The sequence below is a fragment of the Malurus melanocephalus genome, unplaced genomic scaffold (genome assembly GCF_030028575.1).
Source record: "Malurus melanocephalus ecotype Western Australia unplaced genomic scaffold, MMel_1.1 scaffold_116, whole genome shotgun sequence".
Lineage (NCBI taxonomy): Eukaryota > Metazoa > Chordata > Aves > Passeriformes > Maluridae > Malurus > Malurus melanocephalus.
The window spans coordinates 1,825,303-1,850,907 of NW_026623348.1; the positions used below are offsets into that span (position 1 = coordinate 1,825,303).

A 25,605-nucleotide genomic window follows, 5' to 3' on the forward strand; every position below is an offset into this window, starting at 1 on the left:
ATATGTAATTGTAGTTTTTTAACAGCTGCAACCTTCTCGATGGAAACAAGCTCCCTGCAATCAGCCAGRAAACAGTGCTGTGGAGGCATTGTTCATCTGAAGGTACTGAGGCAACCTACAGAGGATCCTTCCACCTCTGCTGGTTATGAAGGCAGGTTTTTTTGCTTGTTTTCCAGCTTCAATAATTTGTAATWTTTTTCCTTCATGGAAAAGCTCGAACTTACCTCCACAACATGGGTGATTTTTTTATTTTTTTCACTTGGAATAATTAATGTATACTAAACTGTTAGATTTAAACATAGTTAAAAGTTGTCCTTGGATTTCTAATGCTTTCAGAAGCTAAAGCATTATTTTGTTTTCAAGTAGCCCATACAGCACATTTTCTGGGTGAATGCTTTATCTTTACAATTTTTGAGGAAAGAAGAAGGGCAACTCAGACTGTTATCCTTTTTGTCAGTAGTGAGCAATCAAAGTTCAAGGTTTTGTGTTCTTGAGAGAGGTTGATGGTGGAGGCTCAGGTATCTCTGGAATTCCTCTTACTGATAAAGAATGTGCAAGATCCTGTTTCCCTGAATACTGAGGACATCAAATAGCTGAGAATAGTTTTTTTTGCTTGCAGCTCAAAGACCTTTTAACCAAGAAGGTGTTTAGATCAAAGAGCTTTCATCTTTTTGTTAGGGGTGTGCTCACGGGTATTCTGCTGTCTGGTTTCTGTTCTCTCTTCTTGCTCAGGAACAAGGGGCCTCCTAGGTAATGGAAATTTATGCTGGAGAACTGATCCACTCTTATGGTTTTAAAGCAACTGACTAGAGGAAATCAGCAAACATATTTATCTAGTAGAGCATTTCTGTGGTATTAACTGATTTCAAAGTAAATTTAAGTAAATTTACATTATAGTAACAGTGGAACCAAGAGCAAATACTGGTACCTCCTTCTCTAAGAAATGGAAGAGCAAGCTTCTGCAGAACAAAGTGACATTTTTGTTATGGTMACTGTCAAATAAGAATTTCAAGTTGGACAATTTATACAGGACTGGTCTTGAGTCACCCAAAACTTTACATTTTGATTATGAGTTACCTATCCCTGGATTTWAAAAAAAAACCCAAACATCAATAAGCAGAGTTCTGTGACCTTACTCTAGTTGGCAAAATTCAGGTAACTTCAGCTGCTGTTGTTTTCCCTGCTGGTTCAGGCAGCACAGGCCTGGAAGGAGATGCTGCACCTCTACTTCTTGCTCATGGATTGTCTCTTTGCAAAAGCCACCTCAATGCCTGACTGTCTGTCTGCTCAGCTGCTAATATGTGAGAACACAAGAATTTGTGGGTTCAAATTTCAGCAGAAACAATTTTCATAGAGAATCTTTAGAAATTCTAAAAAAAAAGTTAATGGGAGGAGAAAATTCAGAAGGAATGAAACTGAAACAAAGTAATTTTAATTATATTTTTAAAGGCAGGCACTGATAAAATCTTGCAAAGGGTCACCATTATGTTGTAAATGTAAGCATAGAGTTCCTGGCCACTACTGGTTTTACACATCTAAATAGAGATGTGTGGAGGCACACCCTTGGCAGTTTTGTGCAAGACTGTGGCCTGTGTTAGTGAAGCTCTCAAACACTTTTCTGAGCAGGAAGCAATGTATCATATTCCCAAACACAGGATGTGCTTACATTCAACTTTAGATGATRGGTTGGGTAATGTATCTTTTTGTGCACTCACGGAGCATGTAAAAGAAGATTCAGAATTGCATGTGCTCAATTACCTCATTAACTTGACATCCCTTCCTGTTACTATGAAATATCTTCAATGCAGATTTTAAAACTGGAAAGCCTACCTCAATTTGGATACAACAAGTTCAGCACAAAGTTGAACTGGAGTTACTGGTTTTGCACTCTGAGCTTGGTGTGTTTGGACACCAGGCCCTTTGTGCTGCCATCAGAAAGTCATCCTTCAGTCTTTTCCTGGTGTTAGTGGTGATTTGCTATTCCCAGCAAAGCCCTGAAAAACTGAGAAACCTCCCATCTCATTCCCTGCATCTGTGTTGCAAAATCAAAAGCTGGCTTTGCATTATGCTCTGGCCCTTAGTTAACACCTAAATGCAGAGTTGTTAGAGAGGAGCTGAACTGCACTGGTGGCCTTCAGGTGATACTAGATCAGCTCTTTTATCTCCAAATCTCCAAAGGCATGCTATCTCCATCTTCCCTCTCTGGGGTTGGGCACACTAAGATGTCAATGTTATTTTGTCAATTTTAATACCTGAGCAGTTTCRTTACTTTAATTTAAAGATATCCATTGTTTGTGAGATTGGTGTCTAAATCAGTCACGGGGGGATAATTTTTTTAATGACTGTTGAATATGCAAAATTTAACTTTTTGTACATTATTCTTCTTGTGCTATATATCTTGGATTCTGTGACCTATTTCTGTATACTTGTTTCTTYTGAGGGAATACGTTTTCTCAGCTTTAAAGCTAACACATTGCTTAAACTAACTACTTTTTGCCTTTAAGGAACCTTGGTAAAATGCAAAAAGATGATTAAAACTTTGGGAACTCTTCAGAAGATAAGTGACTCTGGAGTGTACCACAAACCAACAAAGTAACCCAAATTACTAAACAATTTAAAAACTAAGTCACACATTTTCTAAGGTTTATTTTCCTTCGTTTCAATGGCAAGAAGCCTCCTCCTTGCTGCATCTACTTCCTCCCATTCTGAAACTGTATTTTGAATGTTTTTTGCCTTACCTGACAAATTTTAAACTTCCAGAAGGAAAAAAAAGAAAAGCTATTTTCAGTTTTCAGGAGCAGCAGTCAGAATGTAAACAGCTGAGTTGCCACTGTAGCTGCAGCTGGAGAAATTATTTACYTGGGCAAATCAGGAAAGGACAAACCTGTGGCAAAAGGAAAAATAGAGCATTTGGGAGAGTTCACCCCTGTTTCAAAAATATGAAAAGTGAACAAATAATAACTCTTTTCTGCCACAGATTACTCTGGGACAAAAAAATGTTTTCTRCACAGAATCTGTTCGACCTTGAGTGGGATATTAACTAGATCTCCTTATCAGTTAGCATTTGCAACTTCTTTAACTACTTGAACTCCGGTTCTTATTTTGAACAACTGCAGAGTAACAGCATATATCCAGTAAAACTTTTTATAGTGTCAAACAAACAAAGTCAAAACCAGGTTACTTTCATTTAATGGTAACTCATTTAATTTCTCATCAGCAGGAATGCTAGGGGTTTTTTTCTATACGTGAGTCAGTATTTCATGCATATGAAGGTGAACAGTGGTGTCCTGATTACTGGGTATTGCAATATTGAGATAAGGGCTTCCTAAGAGGTTTCTTATCCTTTAGCACTTACAGTGTAGCTGGTTTAATAGGATGGAAAGCCTATTGGGGTTGGCATCACAAATGTTACTAGTTCCAGTGACAATTACATAATAAACTCAATGTGTCAAGGACAGACTGATAGGTTGATTTGAGATATAAAATGAGATATGGGGAGTCACATAACAAAAGGAGTTTTGTTTAAACCAGTTAAGTTCAATCTGAGATAGCAGAAGTTTTCGTCAGGTGAAAGGTCCTTAAATGCAATAAGGTATAAAATAATGCTTTATTATTTCCTTGTCATTCATGGCTRACAGCTGTAGATTGGAAAGAGATAGCAGAGGAATCCTGAGCTGACTTTTGGTGTGATTGAAAGGTAACACTTAGCATGACAAGTAGCAAATATTTATCCGACTATTCAGCCCTCTAAGGCTGAGGCACAGTGATTTACAAGATTTAACATCTGAAAGTATGAACTCTGCTAGCTTAGGGTCAAATCATGCCACGTTCTGTGTGGCTGGTCAAGGTAGTGAGAGGATATAAGGTGACTTCCTTAGGCCATGTGCCATCACKAGCAGGTCCCAGGGATGGATTTCACTGTGGTGCTGTGTCCTGCCTCCACAACACGGAAGGCTCATGCTCCCCCAGACACCGTGAGGCAGAGAGGATGTTGATGACCCATTTTCCTTTCATTTTCATCACAAGCTGTTCCAGTGAAACTGTGTTCTCTCTCCGTCTAAGCTTATCACAGTTGAACTCTCAAACAGTTTGATGTCGATCTCCAAAGTTTTGCAGGATCAACAGGAAAACAAGGCATGGAAATGCCTCACCTTACACACGTTCTTCTCAAKCAATAGCTTGCACTAGAGAAGAGTCATGCCCAGGCTGGATTTCAGCTMCTTTTCCCTGATTTCCTTGCTTCTTCTAGCTCTTAGATTTACAAATATGAAACTTAGACACCAACATAATAATCATGAGAATCAAGTCAGTATAGCCCAATCATTGCTGTGAGASGAGGTGAAGGATGTAGTCATAGAAGAACTGACTCATTAACTAAATGTGGGAWGTGAGTTTTTGATTAATTAATTAGAAAGATAAGAAGAGAGGAAGCAGGAATGAGGTAATTTATCAGAAATGCTTTATGGTGTCAACTGAAGAATTCAAAAATCCCCCATTTTCTCTACTTTGGAAGGTTCTTGAACCATTTCCCCAAAAAATCTACTGGGCTTCCACTGCTCCTTCTGTTCTTGCTCCCTGAGCCAAGAACTAGCACATGGGAATCTGGGCAGGAACGAGTAGTGGCAGATCAGCAGGCTTGGGACTTTTCCACAGTAAGGGAGTGAATGGAGCCTCTTTGTTGTGTGATCCTGCACCCAGAACTCGTTTATGTTTTTCCTGGAAAAGCCTCTTTTTCCCTTTCTATGTAAAGGGAAAGAGCCTAATTTTCATATCTATGTAAGATAGCATGAATACTTSTGAAGTTAACTTAAAACAAGCATTAGGAGCTCCCCTGCAGCTGAGGAACTCCCTGCAACACCCTAATGTGAGCTGGATTCCACAGTTGCTGGCTCTTCTCAAATTTGCACCTATTGTCCACAGCAAAGGTGTTCTGACACCAGAACTTACAACTGGACTCACCCTGCTAAAAAGCTGTTAATGCAAGAACATTTTGTTTCTTGTTATCTACAGTTGGTTTAAACTTGCAGCAGCCATTTTTGCTGCCTTTTTTTTGTTTTTTTAATACTTGGCTTGATTTTTGATCATGCATGTCTGATAATTGGAGTGGACTCCTACTCTGTGATGCACAGGCCCACGGTTCAGGTGCGAGTACATCAGCTCACTCTAACACTGGGGAATTAATGCTGGCATTTTGCAACAAGGGGAGACAGATGATCAAGCCTGACAATGAAAAATCAAAGGTTTAAAATTAGTTTGAATGTTTGGATTGAGTTTACATATAATTACTGCTCTTATATGGCAATGGTATTTTTAAAAGAGATGATTTTTCTAGGATCTAACTTTTCGTATTTAAGGAACACAAATTTGAGCCAAACTTAAACTCTCTTTCTAACCTTAYAAATGCTGTTTATTGTAGCACAGAGCTGTTGCAAAAGCTATATAATGACATATATGGTAGAAATATTGTATTACGCTTTTCATTTGTGGAACCGATTCTCGAAGTTTGCAGATTATATACAGGGACAAGATTCATCCCTTGGGCAGCTCCTAATCTAAAACTAGGAACCGAGTTGATTGAAGTGGAAGAAATACATCCTCATTTTCCTCTCTAAAACGAACTTTCCTCCACTTTGGCTCAGGCCTGTTAAAGGATGCCTTCGACACGGTGCTAATGGCGGCAGTGCCATGTGTGAGCAGGGCTGGCAAGGAAGGCGTGAACGGATCCGAACCAACGCCGTTCGCTGCTCTGCGGTTCCGACACGGAGTAAGGCCAGGAGCCGGCTCTGATGTACCCTGCGGTGACTCCCGGKTCCCCGGGAGCGGAGCCGCCGCGCAGCCCGATACGAGACCGGTGCCTCTGCGGAGTATATCCCTCTCTGAACCGCACCTTCCCGGCCAGGCGGGTTTCTCTCCCGGGAAGCTCCATTTTTAACATCTCTGCCTTCACCTCAGCAGCAGCACAGAGCKGCACTGCCCGCCTGCCCGCCCGCAGCCACTGAGCCTTCCCAGGGTATCTCAGGAACCCGCTCGGGACTCGCCGCTCCTGTGGAAAMGCCAAGACACCCCCTCCCGTCCCGCCCCGAAGGGACCCGACGGGCAGCACCGCCCCGACAGCCCCCTCCTCCTCCCGGGGGCGGTGCGCGCTGACGCGGCAGCGCCGCGGCTTCTCCGCCGGCCGAGTCGCACAATTATGAGAAAGAGGCGCCGGGCCGACACCGCTGCCAGCCCTGGGTCCCGGTGCGGAGCCGAACCAGCGCCGTTCTCCGCGTCCCGCGCCTCCCTTCGCCCCAGGAGCGTCGTCCTCTCCCGGCCGCTCCCCACCCAGCCCTCCGCTGCCGCCGAGCCCAGCCCCGATAGATGGAGACAGGCCCCGCCACCGCCGACGCCGAACCACGAGCAGGAGCTGCCCGGCGAGAGGAGAACCAGAGTCGGCGCCGAGACCCAGCYCGGCCCTGAGGAGAATGGTGAGAGCCGCGGGGTGCGGGGTTGCCGCGGCGGCGGGGCTGGGCGCGCTCGGCGGGGAGGGGAAAGGGACACACGGGGCCGCCGGATCAGACCTGTCCCAGCCGGCTACTGCGGGTGGGTCCCGGCCGCCCCGAGCCGCCGCGGCCCCTGTGCCGCCGGGACCGCCTCCCGCCGCGGCTGCCGCTGGCAAGGCAGGGACGGGCCCCGCCGGGCAGTGCCGCCGGGCCGGAGGGGACGCTCGGGCTCCGCGGTGCCGGCCCCGCTCATCGCCCGGCCCTTCCCGGAGCCGCTGGCCGGGAATGCCCCGCGCTGCCGGGTGAGGCTCTTGCGGTGCCCGGGGCGGCCTCCGCCCCGCAGCCGGGCCCCGCACCCGAGCAGCGCCGGCTCCCGCGGCGGAGGCACCGCACGGCTTAGAAACGGGAGCTCTCCGTTAGTGCTCCCCGTGCTGCCTCCGGCATGATGGTGTGATACACTACACGAATTGGACTGTGTAGTTCTCTGGGCTTTATCAGTTCTTACCTTCTGATCTTTACGCCTATTTGATTTTTGCACTTTCTGCTTGTTATACATAAGGGAACATATATGCACTTAAAAAGAGATGTGTGAGTACTGCAAAGACAACACGGTTTTAATTCCAGCTTTTTATTCTGCCTGTTAGTCGGTTCTTTATCCCTGTAAGTTTATTCCTTAATTATTATTTACAGAATTTAGAGTGACTCATSGCATCAAGTGCTTTCAAGTAATTTWGAAAAATAAGTGTGAAGTCTAAATATGTGCATTTCTACAGCCTGCTTGAACTTCTAGTCAGCTTTGTTTAATTTTGCATAAAGGTGTTTTATTTCATGGTATTTTCTTCTAAACTGCAGGGATTCTTCCATAAATCYTCCATTTCTGGGTGTATCTGTGAACTGTGTGGAAATGTGGGCTGTGTTTTTCTAGAAACTGCAAATCCAGCACTCCTCTAGGAAGAAGCTGAAAATGCAGCCTTCCATTCTGACTTTAAAGAGTGCTTAGCATCTGCCACTTGTGTGGTACTTGCTCTTCTCAGCTGAAGTRGTTTGGTGTTGGGTTTAGTTTTGAGGAGTGGGRWATTTAGGGGTTTTTGTTTGTTTMTTCTTTTTAGTTTAGCTTTGGTGGATTTTCTTGGTACTGATAAGCCTAGAAATGTACAAATGGGTTTTAACTTTAACCATCATAGTTTTGTAAATTCGAGACTCAGCAGCTTTTCTGGCAATGTAGTGTGTTTGCAATGTTTGTATTTGCTGTGTGTCTCCCAAATGTTTTGAAACCACTGTGAAACAGGTGTTTAGGCTGAGTTGACTATATGACATTTTATGCAAGTTCATTTTGCTAAAAAATTCCCTGCTGCTGCCTGACTACTTAGCAGCTTTGAATAATTGCTGGATGGTGTCCAGCATTAAATCAGGAATTATTATAAGGAATGAGTTGTTCAGTGTGGCAATTCTGGCTCTTCATTCTTTTTTTAAAATGTGTCTGTGTGGGTGAGATAAATGTCTGCTAGATCATCCTTCATACCTTCTGGTATGAGGCCATTCTTGACTTTGCTATTTCAAGAGGGGGGGTGAAAAACCATTGTGCATGTGGAGCTGTTTAGGCTGGGTTTGGACTGTTTGTACCTTAGTTTCGTGATGTTGTACTTTGATACTTTTTTGTGCTTGCTTGAGCTCAGCAATGGAAGGGTAATGTTCGCTTGTCATACAAAGGCACCTTGAAACATCACCTTGCATTTGACAGTTATCTCACRCCTCTAAAGATACTGTATCAGATCATCTACCTCCCCACTTGGATTATCTTGGAGAGAGTTACTCCATTGTGTTTTAAACTTTCTTTTCTTGTCCCTTGAGGCTCTGCCTAACTGGTCTTGCTGCATCACCATTTTGTCTCACCCCACCAGCCCAGCTTTCTCTGCTCTGCTGCTGATAGACTGCAGCATCCAAAGTCCTCTCTTTTTCTCATTGTTATCTTTGCCACTTGCTGTGCTTCCCTTTCTTGGAAACTTTGGACCAACACCCAAACTTTYCATGCTTCTCTTTGATGGCACATTCATGAGGTGCATTTCTGTAAAGCGTTCAATCAATGGACAGTCATGACAGATGAGCGGTTTCTAAACAAAACAATATCGGTTTGAATTTAAATAACTGAATGGTTTGGGATATGACACCAGTAATGTTGCAAATAAATCTCTAAGAGGACTTATCAAAAAGTGTGTGTGAAGGGAGATGCTTGATAGAATTTTGCAGTCTTTAAAGACTTGAGATTTCTATATTGTAAAATTTTGAAATATGAAGACAATATGAAATGATAATTGTAATGGTGAGATATGTAACCTGAAAAACATTTTTTTTCTTTTTTTTTTTTTTAGCTGATATTTATTTCTTTTGGAATTCCAGATTTCATTCAGCAGTGTCTACTCTGGCTGTGATATTTACATGCCATGTTAATTTCCTGAAACAAGCAACATTAATTCTGTTTCTTTGTCCCACTTTTTTAAGGMCAAATTGACAATAAAATCAATGTGTGTGTTTTTCAATCAAAAATTTTGGTTTTGAGGGGATAYTTCTTGTGTCTGTGAATAATTCTGTCTTGGTGCATTTTACCTTAAGTTGTTGAAATTTCGGCAGCTGACTTTTCGGCAGATAAATTACTGAATCATCTCATCCTCTGTGAGTGTTTGGATGAGATACTTATATGATTTTTAAAGCCATGTCCTTTTTACCTCCGATACTGACAAGTAGTTGTAGCCCCTGACAAATGAGTCTATGTGTATCATTGGTTCTACAAACATAGTCCACTTGACCTGTGGTAGAACTTGAACATTTTTTGCACACTTTCTTTGTGTTTCCTGGCCTGAAACCTTCTTTTTCCTCTATTGTAGTCTCTACAGTCTTGTTATTGTCTTTTTTWAAATTTAATCCTCTAGCTTTTGCTCACATAATGAGAGCACAGAGGTGATGGTGTCATGTATTGTGATACAGCCAGTACTGAAAGTGATCTACCTAATTCTTGGTCTCTCTTATTTTTATTATGGGAAGCTTGGCTTTTCTTATGCTTAAATTATAGGTGTTTTTGTGTTTCAAGTAATAGAAAACTAATCTAACAAAAGAACAGAACAAGTAAACCCCAAAAACCTTAGTGTTGGCCAGCTTTGCTCCCTGGCCTGGCTCAGCACAGGGTAGCTGGGCATCCCTGCTGCTGTGCAGGAGGGGAGGAGGATGTGCAGGAGGGGACTTGTCTTTCTGGKAGCAGCCAGTCATCAAACAGCGACCAGCTGCATCCTAACTGGGTGGGACACAGCCCTGAGCAGCAGCGCTGATTCCAAGAGCAGTCTCCATCACAGCTGTTCCACTGATGGAAGGAATGCTATTTTTCTTGAGGAGTGGTGAGCTTTTTTCAGCCTGTATACCTGTATTTTGCTCAGCATGTAGAGTGTGAGCCACTTTCTTTAACTGCCAGATTTGCTGGACTCACAGAACAACCTGAGTTTGTTTTTTCCCCCCAGCCATTATAATTTTTGCCCAGAAGGGACTGTGCAGGTTGCTTTATTGATGTAAGGTGAACAGAGGAGAGTTCTTACTCCTGTGTTCTTTCCAAGAAGGAAAGGYCGGTGAGCTTCTGATGGGATAATGAAATACAAAAAACAAGAGAGAAAGTGTATAGTACTTTCTTTTTGCTTCCCAAAAATTGGGTGAAAAGTGTCCTGAACATACGGGAAATGCAGGGAGTAAAATAATTGTATTGCTAATTGTGGTGCTGGTRGTTCCAAAATGCTGCTTTATGAAAGGACTAGAATATTTAACTGTGGCAAGTGGTTTGACAGCATAGGGTATAAGGATGTTGCAAGATTAATGTGGTTGATTGCCAAGGAGAATTTAAACTATGGTACCAAACTGACAGCATATTAAAGCTTGGTTTACAGGTTATGCATTTTTTTCCCTTAGCTAAAGCAAAGTTGAGATGTTTCTGAAATGGTAGGCTTGGATTAAACCTTAATGATGGGAATTTCTGTGTTCCTTTAAAAAATCCTAAGAGTTGCATCATAGTTACAGTTGATTTAATCTTTATGTTACTAAGAACAATATAAGGGTTTTTTTTTTCCCTGAAGGCTCATACAAACTCATTGTAACGAGCTGTTTCATGCATTTTGTTGTCACATTTTCTGAAATGTTTGAACACTTTTTTTACGGCAAGTATGCAGTTGCTGAGTTAATGTATGTCAACCCATCTTWATTTCATTTGTTCTCAGTTCAAGGAGGATGGCATGTGATTTRTGTGGTAGTGTATCTGTTGATTTTTCTACAGCTGCAAAATCAGAATTTCAGAGGCTGATGCAGTAATCGAGTTAATATTCTGCTGTGTAGTTGGACAACTRATGTTTTTAGATCATCCAACACATCACGGGTGCTTACAGCTTGTAAATATTATTCACATGTGGATCTTACCAATCTCTAGACTTACTGCTAGTGATTGTAACAGCAAGAATTTGAGGTCTCTTTCTGATTTGGTGAGCACTGGACCTCTCTTTCAAGGTCTGTAGCAGCTTGGTCAAGCTTTTTGTTTCTTAGATCCCAAAGCCTGGTCTGGATGACTCCCAGTGCTATCAGATWCTGCTTTTAATTGTTTACTGCTAAACAGAGCAGACATGAAAAAAAGGAAAGAWGATGTAGTTTTGAAATTTGGCATATTTCAATGAAGTTCTGGTTTGCTGATTTAAATTTCTTGGTTTTATTTTTCACTGGCAACCTTTTGGGTGATTTCTGAAGTATATTTTTGCTGTGCTGTACTAAATCATTCTCGTTTTAGATACTTTCTCACTTACAGCTCTAGTTTAATCTCAATGCTCACTCTTTCACCATGACTCTGTAATCCTCAAAGCCAGGGAAAGTGTCTGTTACAGCTCAGTCAGTTGTAGCACAGTGGTTTTTGTAATTGAATCCCTGCTTTTGTTCCATGCTTTGTTCACACTTACCTCTACCCAAAGCGGTATTTATTTTCYTTACCTTATCTACTTGATTCTTGTCACCTCTGCTAAGAGTTTTCACTTTGTAGTCCCTTTACTTATGCTGGGTTGAATTTTGCAAGAATTCCCTGGCTGATGGTTCTTATCCAAGCGTCTYCTAATTTATATCTTCTGCAGTTTTTGTGAAATGTGGACTTGGAAAACTTGACCCTTACAATTTAAATATAATAAATAGATTCAGATTTATGCCTTGTGCAGATTAATTTCTAGGTGCCTTGTTAGGAAAACATAATTTCACAAGAATTTATTGCTTAAAAAATTCTAGACTTGGGACACTCTTAGCACTAGTATTGTCTAGCAGCCCAGTTCGTCCCACTCTTACTCATTTTATTGACAATATCTTTTCTGACTGACCTGGAGTGCTTGAGATGTGTTGCAGGGTAATAACCTCAGGTTATGGGTTGTTGTTCAAACCCTTTGTTACCTGTTCCCACATCTGCCAGAGCTCTCTTGAAGGTGTGCTGTAATCCAGTCTAAACTCATCTAAACCCTGGCTGTCACCCTTTCACCTGTCCCTTCGTGTTTCTTTGTGTGCTCAGTCACTGGGGATCTGAATTGAATAAACTTCTCCTCACCTCCTTACCTTTTTTTTTTTTGCGGATTATTTTGTTGGTCATTTCCCTGAATCAGCTTCCACGTGACTGCATAAGAGCTGGTATGAGATAGGGTAGGATCATGTGCAGAGGCTTAGGAAAATGGGATTGTGGCACCCCAGACTTGACAGGAGCTGTGAAGCTGGATTGGAAGCTTGCTCCAAGGTGCCTGAGATTTGATTTGTTCCATTGCATTAGGAAGTGTTCAGTTACTCTGTGTATCACCCATGGTACATTAATATTTTCTGGATCTCAGCCTTGTGCATGGGCATGGATGGAGCTGTGCCAGCACAAGTCAGGTTCCATGGCCTTATCAAAATATAAACCAAACTGCTTTTTAGACCTTGTCTAATGGTACTCCAGGCATATGGCAGCTATTCTTGAATACTCCTGTATCTAAATTCTCTTCAGAGGATGTTCTTTTTGACCTGTTTTTCTCAGTGTGTGCTAACAGAAGCAGGATCACTTGTTTTYACCAGATGTGCAGTGCTCCAGTCTGTCTCTGAACTGAGCTGCACCAGGATGAGTTAGATCCCTGCCATGTAGTTATTTCTGTTGGCAAAGGATTCATTGCTGGTAACTTGTCTCACATAACAAAATACTGCTGGACTTCTTGTCCATGTTTTTAACATGCAGCATATTTGTTTTTTAGTGCTATTCCCATTCTTGTTTCACTTTCTGAGGAAGCTGAACCTGTTTCTTTGGGGTAGGAGAGACCAAAGCTGCATGTTACTAATGTATCTACGAGAGCTCAGTGCAGCAGCTGTGTGGACAGGTTCAAAGACAGTCATGCTGCTGTACAGCATTGTCAAACTTGCATGTTGATTGGCTTTRTGTAGTGAGCTTAATGCACTATTCTAGTTTGTGGCTAGAGCAAGTCTGAAAAAGCTGTTTCCCTTCAAAGCCTATCCCTGGTGTTGCTGMGGGCATGCAAGTCTCCAGGCGTAACTTCAGTCACCTGGATAGGTTAAATTATGCATGTGCTTAAGTGACACATGATTGGAGCCTAAAAATACCAGTTGTGTAATTACAGAACTGTTAATCAACTTTCTCTTCAATTATAAAAATCAGTTAATCTACACAAGTAGRTGCAGTTAATTATGTTTTAAATGTCAAAGTCTTACCAGCTTCTCGAACTGTGTTCCCTGGCTGCATTATTGTCTGTAGTTTGCAGAATTCTGTTAAACATCAAATTTAATAGAACTTCAGCTGAAGGCATTAGAAAAGTACATGGCTGAAGGTGAKCATCTGGGCAAAGTCTGAAAGAGATTCATCTTGAAGTAACTCCTGCTTGTGGTAGTAATCTCGCTCTAAGGAAAGAGTAGTACCTTACTCTTACACCTTAGCTAACAAATATCCTAGAGAACTTTCTAGGAACTTAGTATTGTCTGGTGTGGCAATGCCTCTGGATGCAGAGCTAGTTGGAAAAGGCTCATTCTTCCCAATTTCACAGACTCTTCCTTACTGAGCCTGTAACTGAAGGTGTTCACGGGTCTCCTTGGCTGCTGGCGCTGGGGACAGCCCTGTGAGCACTCACCTGGCCTGGGCCAGGGGCACTGAGCACAGATGTGGAGGTTGGGACGGACTTTTACCTCTTAAACTGGCGTCAACTGGCTTTGCAGCCAGAGGCACTGAAAAACAGAAATATCCACTTAACTGACCTTTGTCCTTTTAATTTGTGCAACTTCAGAAATGCTCTTGATGAGGATTTATGCCTTTGCCTCATTAAGCAATTGGTCTGTCTTAGTCTGGGTTTCTTTTATGAAAGTCTTATGGAGAAAAATACTTTTAAAATTTTCAGCTGTGAAAACTCACGGGGTGTGTGCGTGCGGTTTTCAGGATAAATCTTCCTCCTCTATGTGCAACTCCGGGACTCTTCCCTGTTAAATTCTCTGTAATTGTTTCAAATGCTTCGGTGAAACAAAGTGGCCTTTTAATGTCGCTTATATGGGGAAATAGGGCAGAAAACACTCCTCATCCTTGTCCTGGTTTGGGCTGCCAGCTAGTGTTACAGGTGAACATTGTGCGGTGCTGAAGGCTGCTAACAAATGAATCATTGTGTGAATGGATCCTCTGGTTGTGCTCGGTGTTTTCTGGCTCACAAGAGAAATATTTGGTACTGGTATAATCACAATACTTTGCTGGGCAACGCAATGCAGTAAACTTCGGGCTGTGCTTTCTTCCTGGTGTAGAAAATGTGCAAGAATGAAGCTTTTCTGCCTTCAGGAAAATCCTGCTTTCGGGTTGTAGAAGGATGTTTTCTGGTCACAGGCAATCTGCAGAGCACAGGTAGACTTTGCAGAGAGGGGGAGGATTATTCTCAGAAGCTAATTAGGCWGTGAGTCCCTAGGCTTGCTCAGTGGAGACCAAGGGGGATTCAGGGCAGCTCTTTTCTCYCTGCAGGAAGGATATAGAAAAATTAGCACTGCTTAGATAACGTTAGTCTTTTTGACTGTCCCCTCGGGTGTCATTACTGGGTTTTGGGGGGTTTCTGACAAATGTGAAGATCTTGCATGTAGGACAAGAAAAATCTTTTGTAATTAATGTGTTAGGAGTTAGTTGARTGTTAATTATACCATGAATTAGAGCAAATCTTTAATGCCAGCTGAGAGTGGATGCTATTCTTAATCGCAGTGTATCTGCTCCTCCAAAATTTGACCTTAGGCAATATGTTCTTGTTTCATTGGCAGCTCTCCGAGAAAGAAAGAAATACAGTCTTAACTTCCTTTCCTTCCTGAATACATGTGCATTAAGAAAACCTAAAAAATCTTCTTGTGTGACAGATCTGTAGCCTTTCCCTGGGTGCCTCAAGTCGGTGTGCTTTTGGGGATTATTTTTACATACCTTGACAATGTGCTTAGATCAGCTCAGCTCTTCTGCCAACCCAGTATCTTTCTGCTTCCAAAGGGGATGTCCTACTTCCCTTGTTCCCACCCTGACTGTGGCCATGTGATCCTTTCCTGGGCTTAAGTTTTCTGTCCTGTGCTGAAGTTTGCATCTGAATCTGTTCATTCTGACATTGAAGCTACCTGCTTTTTTTTTTTTTTTTTTTTTTTTCTGGAAGTAATGTGCTGCTTTAGGGAGCTCAGTCAACTCCCCAAAGGGCAAATGCACAACTTCTGGTGGGGGAAAAGTAGCAGGAGAGTCGGTGGGAGCTGAGAAGGAACTTCCTCAGCTTGTCTTCTCTGACTGCACCCTCATTTTATAATTTGGAGAATTGCATTTGTTAAAGCAAATAYTTCCCCTGTGTTTCTTGGCTTTTCCAAGGTCTCCACCTCCCTGGTGTCTTTTGTTTCTCTAGAATGATTGTCTTCACCCTTTTCCCAGCAGGCCAGGGAGGAGCCTGTCCCAGGTGTAAGTCCAGTGCAGCTTAGGCAGGCTTTTGTGCCACATACCACTCAGCATTGGTGAATTTTGCTGGAATTTAGTATGCTGGAAGAAATTACCATAAATAGAAAACATTTTCCATGCGAAGTCGTGTTGTGGTCTCTCAATATAATTTTAATTAGTTGTTTCCCCTACCCTGGAAAAGAAAATAAAAAAGGGCACTTCTAAAAATAATTTATTTAGTTTCTGAGTAATTATTTAGACTTGTGGTATTTAACATAGAAGAGCCTCTGAAAGCATCAAAAGCTTTTTTTTTTTCCAACCCTCAAAAACAGACGGTGGAAATTTTAAAACATGCCTAAATAAACTTATTGCAGACAGTAATTAGCTGCTTTCACATTTCCTTAATAAACCGGATAAGTTTCTTCTTTGCACTTTTTCTAGAGTAGAAATCAGAAAACCACTTGAGTAGTTTTAGTGGGAAACTTTATYTTCTGGTAAGAGTTGAGGTACATGGATGTCTCTCCAATGCTGTCAGGGTGCTTGTAGCCCGAGGTGGGGCTGCAGTCAGGGTGCACTCAGAGCTGCAGGCTGAGCTGCCTGTGAGAGCAGAGCTGCTGCTTTGTCTTGACAGGCAGGGCAAGTGTAACTGAATCCAGTAGCTCTTTGTTATGAGCTKTATTTAAAAATGCTTAAGTCTTTGTAATTCTACAGTAGGTGAACTGTAGCAAATTCTTGTTTTGGCTTGCTTTTATGCCAGCTCATCCTCCTTTCTCCATCCTATTCCAATCTCCCAAGAAGTCTGATCGCTGTAAAGAGCTGGCCAAAACCTTTACTTCCCCTGCTCTGCCCAGCAAATGCTGGCACATTGGTGTGTGTGTGTACAGGCATGGAGGACAAGGAGAACAGGAGTTAAAATGATGTAGCCTGTCATGGCTTCACAATCCTGCCCATGAGCARTGCACATAATCCACCTAGCAAGGAAGTGAAGGCAGCCTGGAACCAGTCTAATACYGATTTTGTGTTTTTGAGTTCACTTACATAACCTCTGCAAAATGGTTTTCTAGTAGTACYCACCATTAAAGCTCACAGAATTACAGATCTGTTTCAGTAGGTCTTTGGTTGTGTGTTTGCTTTCCTGGGGGGGATGTTTTCCTGGTGTCAGTAGTTTTGATTATAGCAATAAATTTGTTTTCCAAGATCTAAACATAAGTTGTGTGAAATTTCATCATCCTTAGCAGTGGTCTGTGCTGCCTCCTATTTCATGTGCCCACCAGTACTGTTGCTCTTCCTTCTCACCCATGCTTGTTCAGAGAGATGTTATTGATCTGTCATAATAAACGTGAGCATAGGCTGCCTTCTTTTTTTTTTTAATATATTTTCCAAGAGTTATCTGAGGCCTACTATGTCAAAAATCCCTTAGTGATAGCAAGTTTCCATTGCTTTAGTGAGTTAATAATAGCCTGCTTAAGTCAGGAGGCACCAAAATCTTTGCTGTGATGATAGGGAAGTGTCTTTCTTTGTACAACATGAAAAATAAGTCASATCTGTAAATGGAGCAGGCTAAGAAAGTGGTAGAGCAAGACAAACAGCATCCACCAGTTTGCTTTTGTAARGTGCTTCTGAATTAATCAGATGTTCATGCACTTCATGAACTAGAAAGGCAGGACCTTCCTTAAATCTGCAGCTCAAATATSGCTGAAATACATCCTTTGCATGAGGTGAGGGGGTTTGCAGCCTGTAAAGCTGTCTGGGAACAGCGGCTGCCAGAGCTGAGGTTTTTCATCAGGGAACAAACCGGAAGCAAATTGAGGGCAGGATTAATTATTTGGCTGTCACATGAGCCCTTTCCTCCTGCTCTGTTTCCAGAGGTGGCCACCACCGACTCCTCTCTTGCATCTGTGGTTTGTATTCCCCCTGTGAATGGGGAAGGACTGGAGGTTGCTTGACGAGGACAGCAACCGGATTCAGACTGTATGAGTTGCTTACTGCTGAAACCATGCCCCAAGCCTCATTCCTTCCAAAAATAAATCCAGASTTTATAGGATTGTCTGTTTGTACACCCTCTGTGGCACGTGTAAGGTAAGCCCAGCACTTGCCAGAAATGTGAGGTATGAACCAAAGTAATACTTGAGTGCAGAGTAAATCTGGTGAGCCAGGAAGCGCTGGGGTTTCAGCAGCCAGCACAGTGTGTCCCATCCGTCCCTGTGCAAGGGACCAGGCACAGGCACCAGCCTTCATACCCACAGAAATGTTTTCACCGACTTAAAAAGACTTGGCATCATTCTGTGCGTGTTGGTGAGTAGGAATGCTGGCTCTACCTTCCTGCTGGTTCTATTTAAGAGTGTGTGTAGGCATGCAATCTGCATCTGGTGAGGTCAGAACGATTGCAGGCTGCAGCTAAATCTCTGGTGCTGCGAGAGGTGAGGAGGATGCAGACTGTACAATTGTGGATAAGGAAGGCAAAGGAGGCTGTATGTTTAAAAATGTCAGAGATTTSATGTTGGTTTATATGGGTCATTCAACAAAATTAAAAGTGGCTTTTAATTGAGGGACCCTMTCAGAAAGAAGTAGGCACTGTATGAACAGGATTGCAAACATTCCTATATACTTTGCCATGCTTTTTTTTGTTTGGTTTTTGTTTTGTTTTAATCTCATTTGATCAAAGTGAATATTAAGAGTGAAAATGTTGGCTGAAAAGCTGTAGCTATATTTCTTGTAGTTACTACCACACACTCTTTTTCTATCCTTTTCTTTCATTGATGGTGTTAGGTTTTAGGGAATAAAGAATTATTTTCATCTCCTTTGAAAACTCAGTGGTTTGTTGATTCTAGGTCACAAATTCGGTATATGGTTTGAAATACTTTATGGAGTGCATCAAAATACAATTGGTCTGTGAGCTCAGAGGAAGTAATAYATAGATCCTTTAGCAGGATCCTTTAGGTTGGTATTTCATTAGTTGGGAAGACTGCAAATGTAAACTATTCAGAAATCAATTTACTTGCTCTAGCTCACAGCAATGAAACTGTTTTGCTTTCTGCCATATTTTATTTTTCCTACCAAAAYTGCAAATTCTGTCAATGAAAGTTTTTTGAAAATTAAAATTTCTCTCCTTGCTTCCCCCCAGCTTTTCTGAAGGTATGTTCAGGAGCAGCTTGCCATCTGCTGTACTGACACAGTCTCGGGGAGTCTCTGGTTTTGGCAAGCATAATTACTGTATCTGTTATAATTGGGCATTTAACTCTGAAAGTGTTTATTATTATACCAGCTGAGAAAAAGCCAGTTGGAAATTACATCAGTGTGTGATTGTCCTCTGAAATGAACTGATAGTCCATTCCATAGTGATCTGACCTGTCTCATACTGTAGAATCAGTTGTGAAATATTTTCTAGGTGCATATTAATATTTGTTTTATGCCTTGTATGGATGGTGTATGCATTTTCAAATTTTATATTTTCTGAAAAAGAGGAATMATTTTATGGCTGGTCTAACTGCAGAACAGCACAGATCTTCACCTATCAAATAAAAAACAAATTTATTTTAAAATTTGCTGCCTTTAAGCTGAATTTCCCACTAAAAGACCTGTATTGCAGTTGGAAGATAACTTTCCCAATAATATGGGGAAAGTGGATTGAGTYTGAACGTAATAAAAATATACCAAAAATATATGGTATAAAATCTGTGGGTTTTATTCTGGTGCGTCAGGGTTAAAAGTCACCACTTCATAATGCTAAATTCTGTACATGAATTTAAGAGTATTCTTCATTAAATGAATCTGCGGAAAAAAAACCCCTAAACAACTGAATTATATGCTTTGTAATCATACGGTGAAATAATTCTCACAAAAACAGCCTGTTCTCCAAATAGCAGGTTGGAATAATTTTCATCAAGTTTGAGAGAGTTGTAAAAATCCCTTTTGACAAATCCTGATTACTSTTTGCATCCAAAACTGCACGTGGATTCAGGGAGTTCTGTGGTGGCTTCATTACGTCAGAGAAGAACTTGATGAAACAATAGCTACTCTGTTAGAGACCTGGATTGCTGTGAAATCTGTTCAGAGCAAATCTCCTGAACTGTTTAATAAAAAATAGGATTTTTGAAGGTTTGTTTTCAGCACTGAGGGAGCCATTGAGGTGAAGATTCRTATCTTTGCTCTCTGGCTCACTTGAGATCTGCTTCCCATGTGCAGAACTGACAGAAGGCTTTTTCTGACTGCCCTCTTTCCTTCACTGCTTCAACAGTTTTTATTTAAAGTAAACCCAGTAATTTTTTTGCTGTCAAGCAATCTATTTCCAGGACTGTAGCAATATTTTCACTAGAGAAGTTTTTCCGTCCTGAAAACTAGAGCCATTGGTTTTCTTGGGAGTCCAGTGAACCCTGGTAAGCTGCTGTTGTTCAGAACAGGATCTTCAACATAGCAGAGACACTTTTTGTGCGATGGGTCTGTCTGTCTGTCTGTCTGTCTGAGCTGGTCACGTTCTATGACCAGATGCCCCTATGCATTTAGGGGAAAAAAAAAAAGAACCACTTTTTCTTGTAGATGAAGCTGGTAGTTGTTTTAGACTAACAAGTAATCCTGATGCAGCAGGTAAAATATACTTGGAAAAATTTTCATTTGTAGTGGATTAAACAACAATTAAGATTAAAGCACAGTCCTTGTCATTTAGAATGGCATACTTTCCAGAGATATGTTAAAGCACTGCATAAATGTCTTTTGGCACTGTGATAAAATCTGACCCTCTGTCTTGTGAGTATTGCACATATCCGTACTTTCTGTGGAAGTTAGTGCAAAAAAATTGAGATTGACTGATACTGTAGATACCGATTCAGGAAGAAGTTTTGTAGGTGCTTTGTGTGTGTTGTGCATTCCCTGGATAGACAGTGCTGTTATTCTATGTTAGAGAATCTTTTAAATATAGTTCGTAATACTAGCTGGCTAAATACTTTGTTTTCTCCCCCTTTTTAAAAAAGAAAAACAAAAACCTCCAAACTGAAATTATAGAAGTATGTAAYGTTAAATTGAAGGGAAAGCAAGTAAATTAAACGCCTGAGGTTTGCCAGAGCCAAGAACTCAAAACAAATGCTAGCAAATATATGGCAACAAAGTCCCTAACTTTCTTTTTCCTCTATCTGCTTACTTGCTTAGTTAGCTGAAGTTTTGAWGAGTTTCYTCAGATGATAAATGTTTTCTTGAGGAACTGAGTTGCTCTGCTGGTATTTTTAGTACAAAATTTGAAGTATTTTCTTTGGTAGATAGGCGTAACTGTCTTTCRGATAGCTCTGCAGCTCATACACAATGGCTCAGTTACTCAGCTCATCCCAGGGTGAGTGTTTTCAGTATCATTCAGTTAAYTTGTCCTAAAAACAAGTCCAGGTACTTTACCTGGAGTGTGGCTCTTACTGCCTTGAGGGTTCGAAGTGCCTACTGGAAATCTTTTTGATGAGCTATTTATGTACAGGAGGCTGTATAACGCTATTGAAACATACTTGAAACTTTTCATTTGGTGCATTTTATTTATGGCTCCTCTTCCCCCAAGAAGCTTTGTGAATTCTAAACTACCTGATATGCACTAACCTAATTAGATGTTGTATTTATCATGGTCATTTGGCTTTATTTGGCTTTATTCAATGTATAGAACATAAAAGCAGTAAGATAGAGGTTTGTCTGGAATTTCTGCCTYTCAGCTATAGCTGCAGGAGCCCAGTGCTTGGCTGGGGTTGGTTGCCTGGGCAGGGATCACAGGTCAGTCCCATGGTGTAGCACGTGTTTGGATAATGGAGAGGGTTACTCAGATAAGAGATCCTCTGGTAAGTCACGAAAAGAGTGCGTGCTGTATGTATGGTTATATAAGAAGCACTAACTTCAAGCTRGAACATTGTCAGTAGACAATTCCTTGAATAGACAAGCTAAAGGACATTCTTAGTACAAAATGTCTCTTAGAAATGTTTTGAAATTTATCTTGTTGGCTGTAAGTGACCCAGACAGATAGGACTCCTCTSCGGCAGTGCTAGCACGACTATTCCTGCTTCACATAGTTTCCACTGTGTCTTCTTCTTKTCAGGCTTGCTGAAACTTTCCTCCATTTTCTTCTGTCCAGATGGAAAATAAACTTTTTGGAAAATTTGAGGTGGTGGAGGAAGAATATAGAGCCTATATTAGTTTTTTAAATAAAGGACAAATGAAATTGATGGATCATTTCCTTTTAAAAGTATTGCATGCRTTGAACTGCCATATGGTGTAAGCAGAGATTTGAAAGATGAAATATGAGATGGTGTCGAAAGTGATATGACTTCTAAATTTGAAGCTCAGTCTGTGCAATCAGTAACTGAAATCCCCATTAACAGCCTTCCACAAAGGTCAGAGTTTGGCAAATTATTTTTTAATTCAGGTCAGTATCCTGATTTAGTGGGAAGCTTTATTGAAAAACTGTCAGGAGAGCTGCAGGGTTGGTATGGGCTGTTGCAGGCCCAGAGCAATGTAGTTGGGAAAAGTTAAATTTTAGTCTTGTACCAAATATTGTTACAATATCGTATCTTACCTTTCAKCAGGATACAGTATCACAAAAGAGTAGAAAGGATAAACTGGGATCTCTGTGCATGAAGAAGTTCAGGATTGTCGCTGCAAATATTATTTATCCCTGCGATGTTTGTGTTAGTTGAAAGTCGTGCAAATCATTTTGAGATCTTGCCAAGCAGGCAGTCTTACTTTCTATAGAGAAAATAATTCAGATATTTTAATATGTTGAATGAGAGGCTTTTATAAACACATGAGCTGAAGAGGGGAGAGTGGTAGGTGGTTGGTTTTTATTTCTGAGACCTGATCTCATGCTGTACTTTGGTGATGGTTGTTTTTTGTTTTTTTGGTTTTTTTAATTTTTTTTTGTTTCACTGCTATATGCAAAACCTTAAATTATAGTTTGTGGTAAAAGTTTCATTCTACAAAGAGACTTGCTAAAGTTATCCAAAATGAATTTCAGTAAAGATAACATATCAATCTTGAGCAAATAGACTTAAATAATGTCTATTATTGGAGCTTTGGAGTGCTAATGCTATTGCTGAATGAAACATAGTTAATACTAAAATGGCTGTGGTAAAACTTTCACCTGTTATGAAAGGCCATGGGATTATCTTGGCATTTAGATACTTCCAGAAGTCAGAAATAGTTGGGCATGTTCTCTTGAGTTTGTAGTTCAGCAAGTATTTGTGGAAGTTTTGTTTCAAATAGCRATTAGAATTATTTCAGCGTTTGTGAAACTGTTGGAAGAGGATTTATTTATTTGAAATAGTTCAAAGTATTTTCTTAAATCATGATCACAGGGTGACTGTATTTCTTCTAGATGATTRAATCAAATCTTTGTGCTTTCTGCTTCTTGAAGTGCTTTCAGAAGTACTGAAAGACACAGTAAACTTTTTTTGTTCAGAAATCTGTACAACCAGAAGGAGGAATCTTCTAAAACCTACAGTTTAAAGTCTCTACCTTGTTGGCCTCTTCGGGGTGAGGAGTTAGTGTTTACTGTAGCACCTCTTCCAAAAAGGCAAAAAGTTAAGAATTMTTATGTGTATGGATAAGATTCTGCCATTGTTGTCTTCCAAAAGGTCTTAATCTGGTGAAATTTTCATAGTTTCATCTGAAGGGAAAAAYGAAGGTATAATTTAAGTAATATAAATAGTATTAAAATTTTTCTTGTAAGTCTTAAACTTTATTTAGCTTGAGAGATTGAGAATGCACAGGAGAGAATATGGGAAACTAAGGTCTTTTCCACAAGATGCAATTTTGAAAGGAAAGAATGTAAATGGTTGAAAAGTAGCTCACTATATCTTGATGCCACTTGTGCTTTTTGCTAAAAGGCTCCTGACCCACATTACCCATAACCATGGTGTAAAATGCCTCTTCTAAAAATACACTGGGAAAACAGAGCACTTGGAGCAGCAGGAGCTGCCTGTTACTGGAAGCAGAGTTTGGGAGGCGGAGTTGTGTATCCTGTGCAGATGATKAAAAAGCTTTAATAAGAGTAGGCAATTTTGCTTAAACAGCCTGATAATTCACATTGATTTTTCACTTCTGACTTTACCTTTTATTTTAACTTTAGCTTGTAAGGAAGTGTATCTTAAAGTTAATTGCTGCAACTGACTTGTCCTTAACAGTGTCCTCATGTCATCTTCCTTTTTCTGGTCATCACAGGAACATTATGTAATACTAGCTCTTATTTACATGGAAGGCAGTACTTCCTACATTTTTAATGTGATTTTTACCCGTTTATGGGAAGTGTCTTCCACGCAGTTCTCTTCTCTTCTTGATTTGTATTTTTTTCTTTTATTTTCCTTTTTTTCTATTCCCCTTCTCAAAAGAAAACAAGACTCTGGAATTAGTAAATTCTGTATAAAATCTTCTGCAGTAAAAATTAACTAGCATACAGGTGTGCTTCTACAGAGAATCTTGATTTTACCAAATGAGAAGTTCCACATATGATTTAATAATATTGCAGAGCTTTTTGTACATAAACAGCRGAGATGTAGTAATGCTGTACTGAAAATATTTTTGCTGCTGAAGAGTAGAGAGAAATCATTGATGAGTGGTTAAAACTACATTCTTTAAGAGAAAAATTAATGAATGGTTAGTTGTTTCGTTTTGGGGGCTTTTTTTTTTTTTTCCCTGGAACTGTTTATTATGAAAAGTGGTGTTGCACATTGTTCCTTGTCCCCAGCTTTGATCACCACTTAATAATAAAACAATATTGCGTGGAGCAATTGACGCAATTTCTTGTGGTTTATATTCTTTGGATTTTARCATGGTGCATGTTATGCCTGTGATCTCTTGCTTCAAGGTGTGGTTTTAGCCAGCTGGCTGAAACATCTAAGTATTAAATTACTTTTTTTATATTCTGGAGGATATCTTTTTATAAAAAGTATCTTTTTATATTCTGGAGGATGTGCAGAGTTAAGCTTAAAYTACTGCAGTGTTAAAGTAACTTCACTTTAAAGAAATTACATAGAGAAATACCCATGTAAACAGTGTGGACTCAGACAAGAGAAAATAGTGTCCAGAACTGGTATTCACATCGTAAAGGCTAAAGCTTAATAGTGTTCAAAAAAAGCTTTGCAAGGAACTAAAAGGACTGCCTGCTATGTGTAAAAATATCAATTTAATATGATATATGTATAAATGTACACATACACATATATCAAGGTTGTTTTTATAGCACTGCCAATCATCTGATAAAGGTAGAGAAGAAGGAAAACTGTTTGTGCCCAACTCTCATAAAGCACAGGTGTTCTAGGAAAGACTCAGCTCCTTTGAGGTAGATGGTACATTTTCCTTACCAAAGAACTGAGGAGGTKCTACTGAAAGATTAGAGATGGATTTTGAGGAYAGCAGAGGAGGAGTTCTCTTTCACAAGCCTCTTAAGGGTGCAATACTTGGATTTGCTTTAAATGAGAAGGAAAAAAAAACCCCACACCAAAAAAAACCCAACAAACCAAAAAGAGGGAAAAGCATCATAAACATAATGGAATCCTCCATAACACAGTGTTTGCATACAGTGTTTAATAACCTGCTATTGACTTGCTAGGCCTTCTTTCTCCTTTGCCTCAGCAYTCATTCCTACCTGTAGGGAAAGAAGGTAGGACAGTAGCAAATTATGATGGTAGTTATTTATTCCAGGTGTTTATAGTGTTAGTTTAAATATAAAATACATTGTGTGGGTGCTGATTCTTTTGTCTTGCTTTTCGTTCCATGATTGTTTGCTGGGGAATGTGCAAATTCCACTCCTTGGAAGAGGCTGATGGCCTTTTTAATGTGAAGACAGAACCAGGAGCAGCAATTTGTTGCTGTCTTGATAAATTCATAGACAAAGTTCACTAAAGCAAAATATTGGAAGGCAGTCACGATGAATAAWGTGGGAAAGAGCTACTGAGTCTGGGAAATGTTTTGAAAGAGATGGGCAGTTAAGGAGCAGTTTTCCAGGATTCTTTATTAAAATCAGCTGATACTTTCTTATTTGTAGTAATTGCTCTGTATTGTCTTAAACTGATGTTGAAGKTGCAGTGAGTGAAAATGCATCCATCTTTGCTGAATATTCTCTTAAAATAAAAGGAGAGRAAAAAAAGAGAAATCCTGATTTTTTCATGGCTTCCACTGACCACTGATTAGATGCCTGTGAATAATATCCATCAGTCTTTTTTT

The 25,605-nt window shown here is 40.5% G+C and overlaps 1 protein-coding gene across 1 annotated transcript in view; it reads left to right on the forward strand.

The window, feature by feature from the left end:
• The first annotated feature begins 6,197 nt into the window (after positions 1–6,197).
• TRPM7 (transient receptor potential cation channel subfamily M member 7) overlaps positions 6,198–25,605 on the forward strand; it is a 51,608-nt gene continuing 32,200 nt past the window's right edge. The window contains exon 1 of the mRNA XM_057369926.1: positions 6,198–6,464. Coding sequence (XP_057225909.1) covers positions 6,462–6,464 — 3 coding nt within the window. The 5' untranslated portion in view covers positions 6,198–6,461. The remainder of the gene's footprint in view (positions 6,465–25,605) is intronic.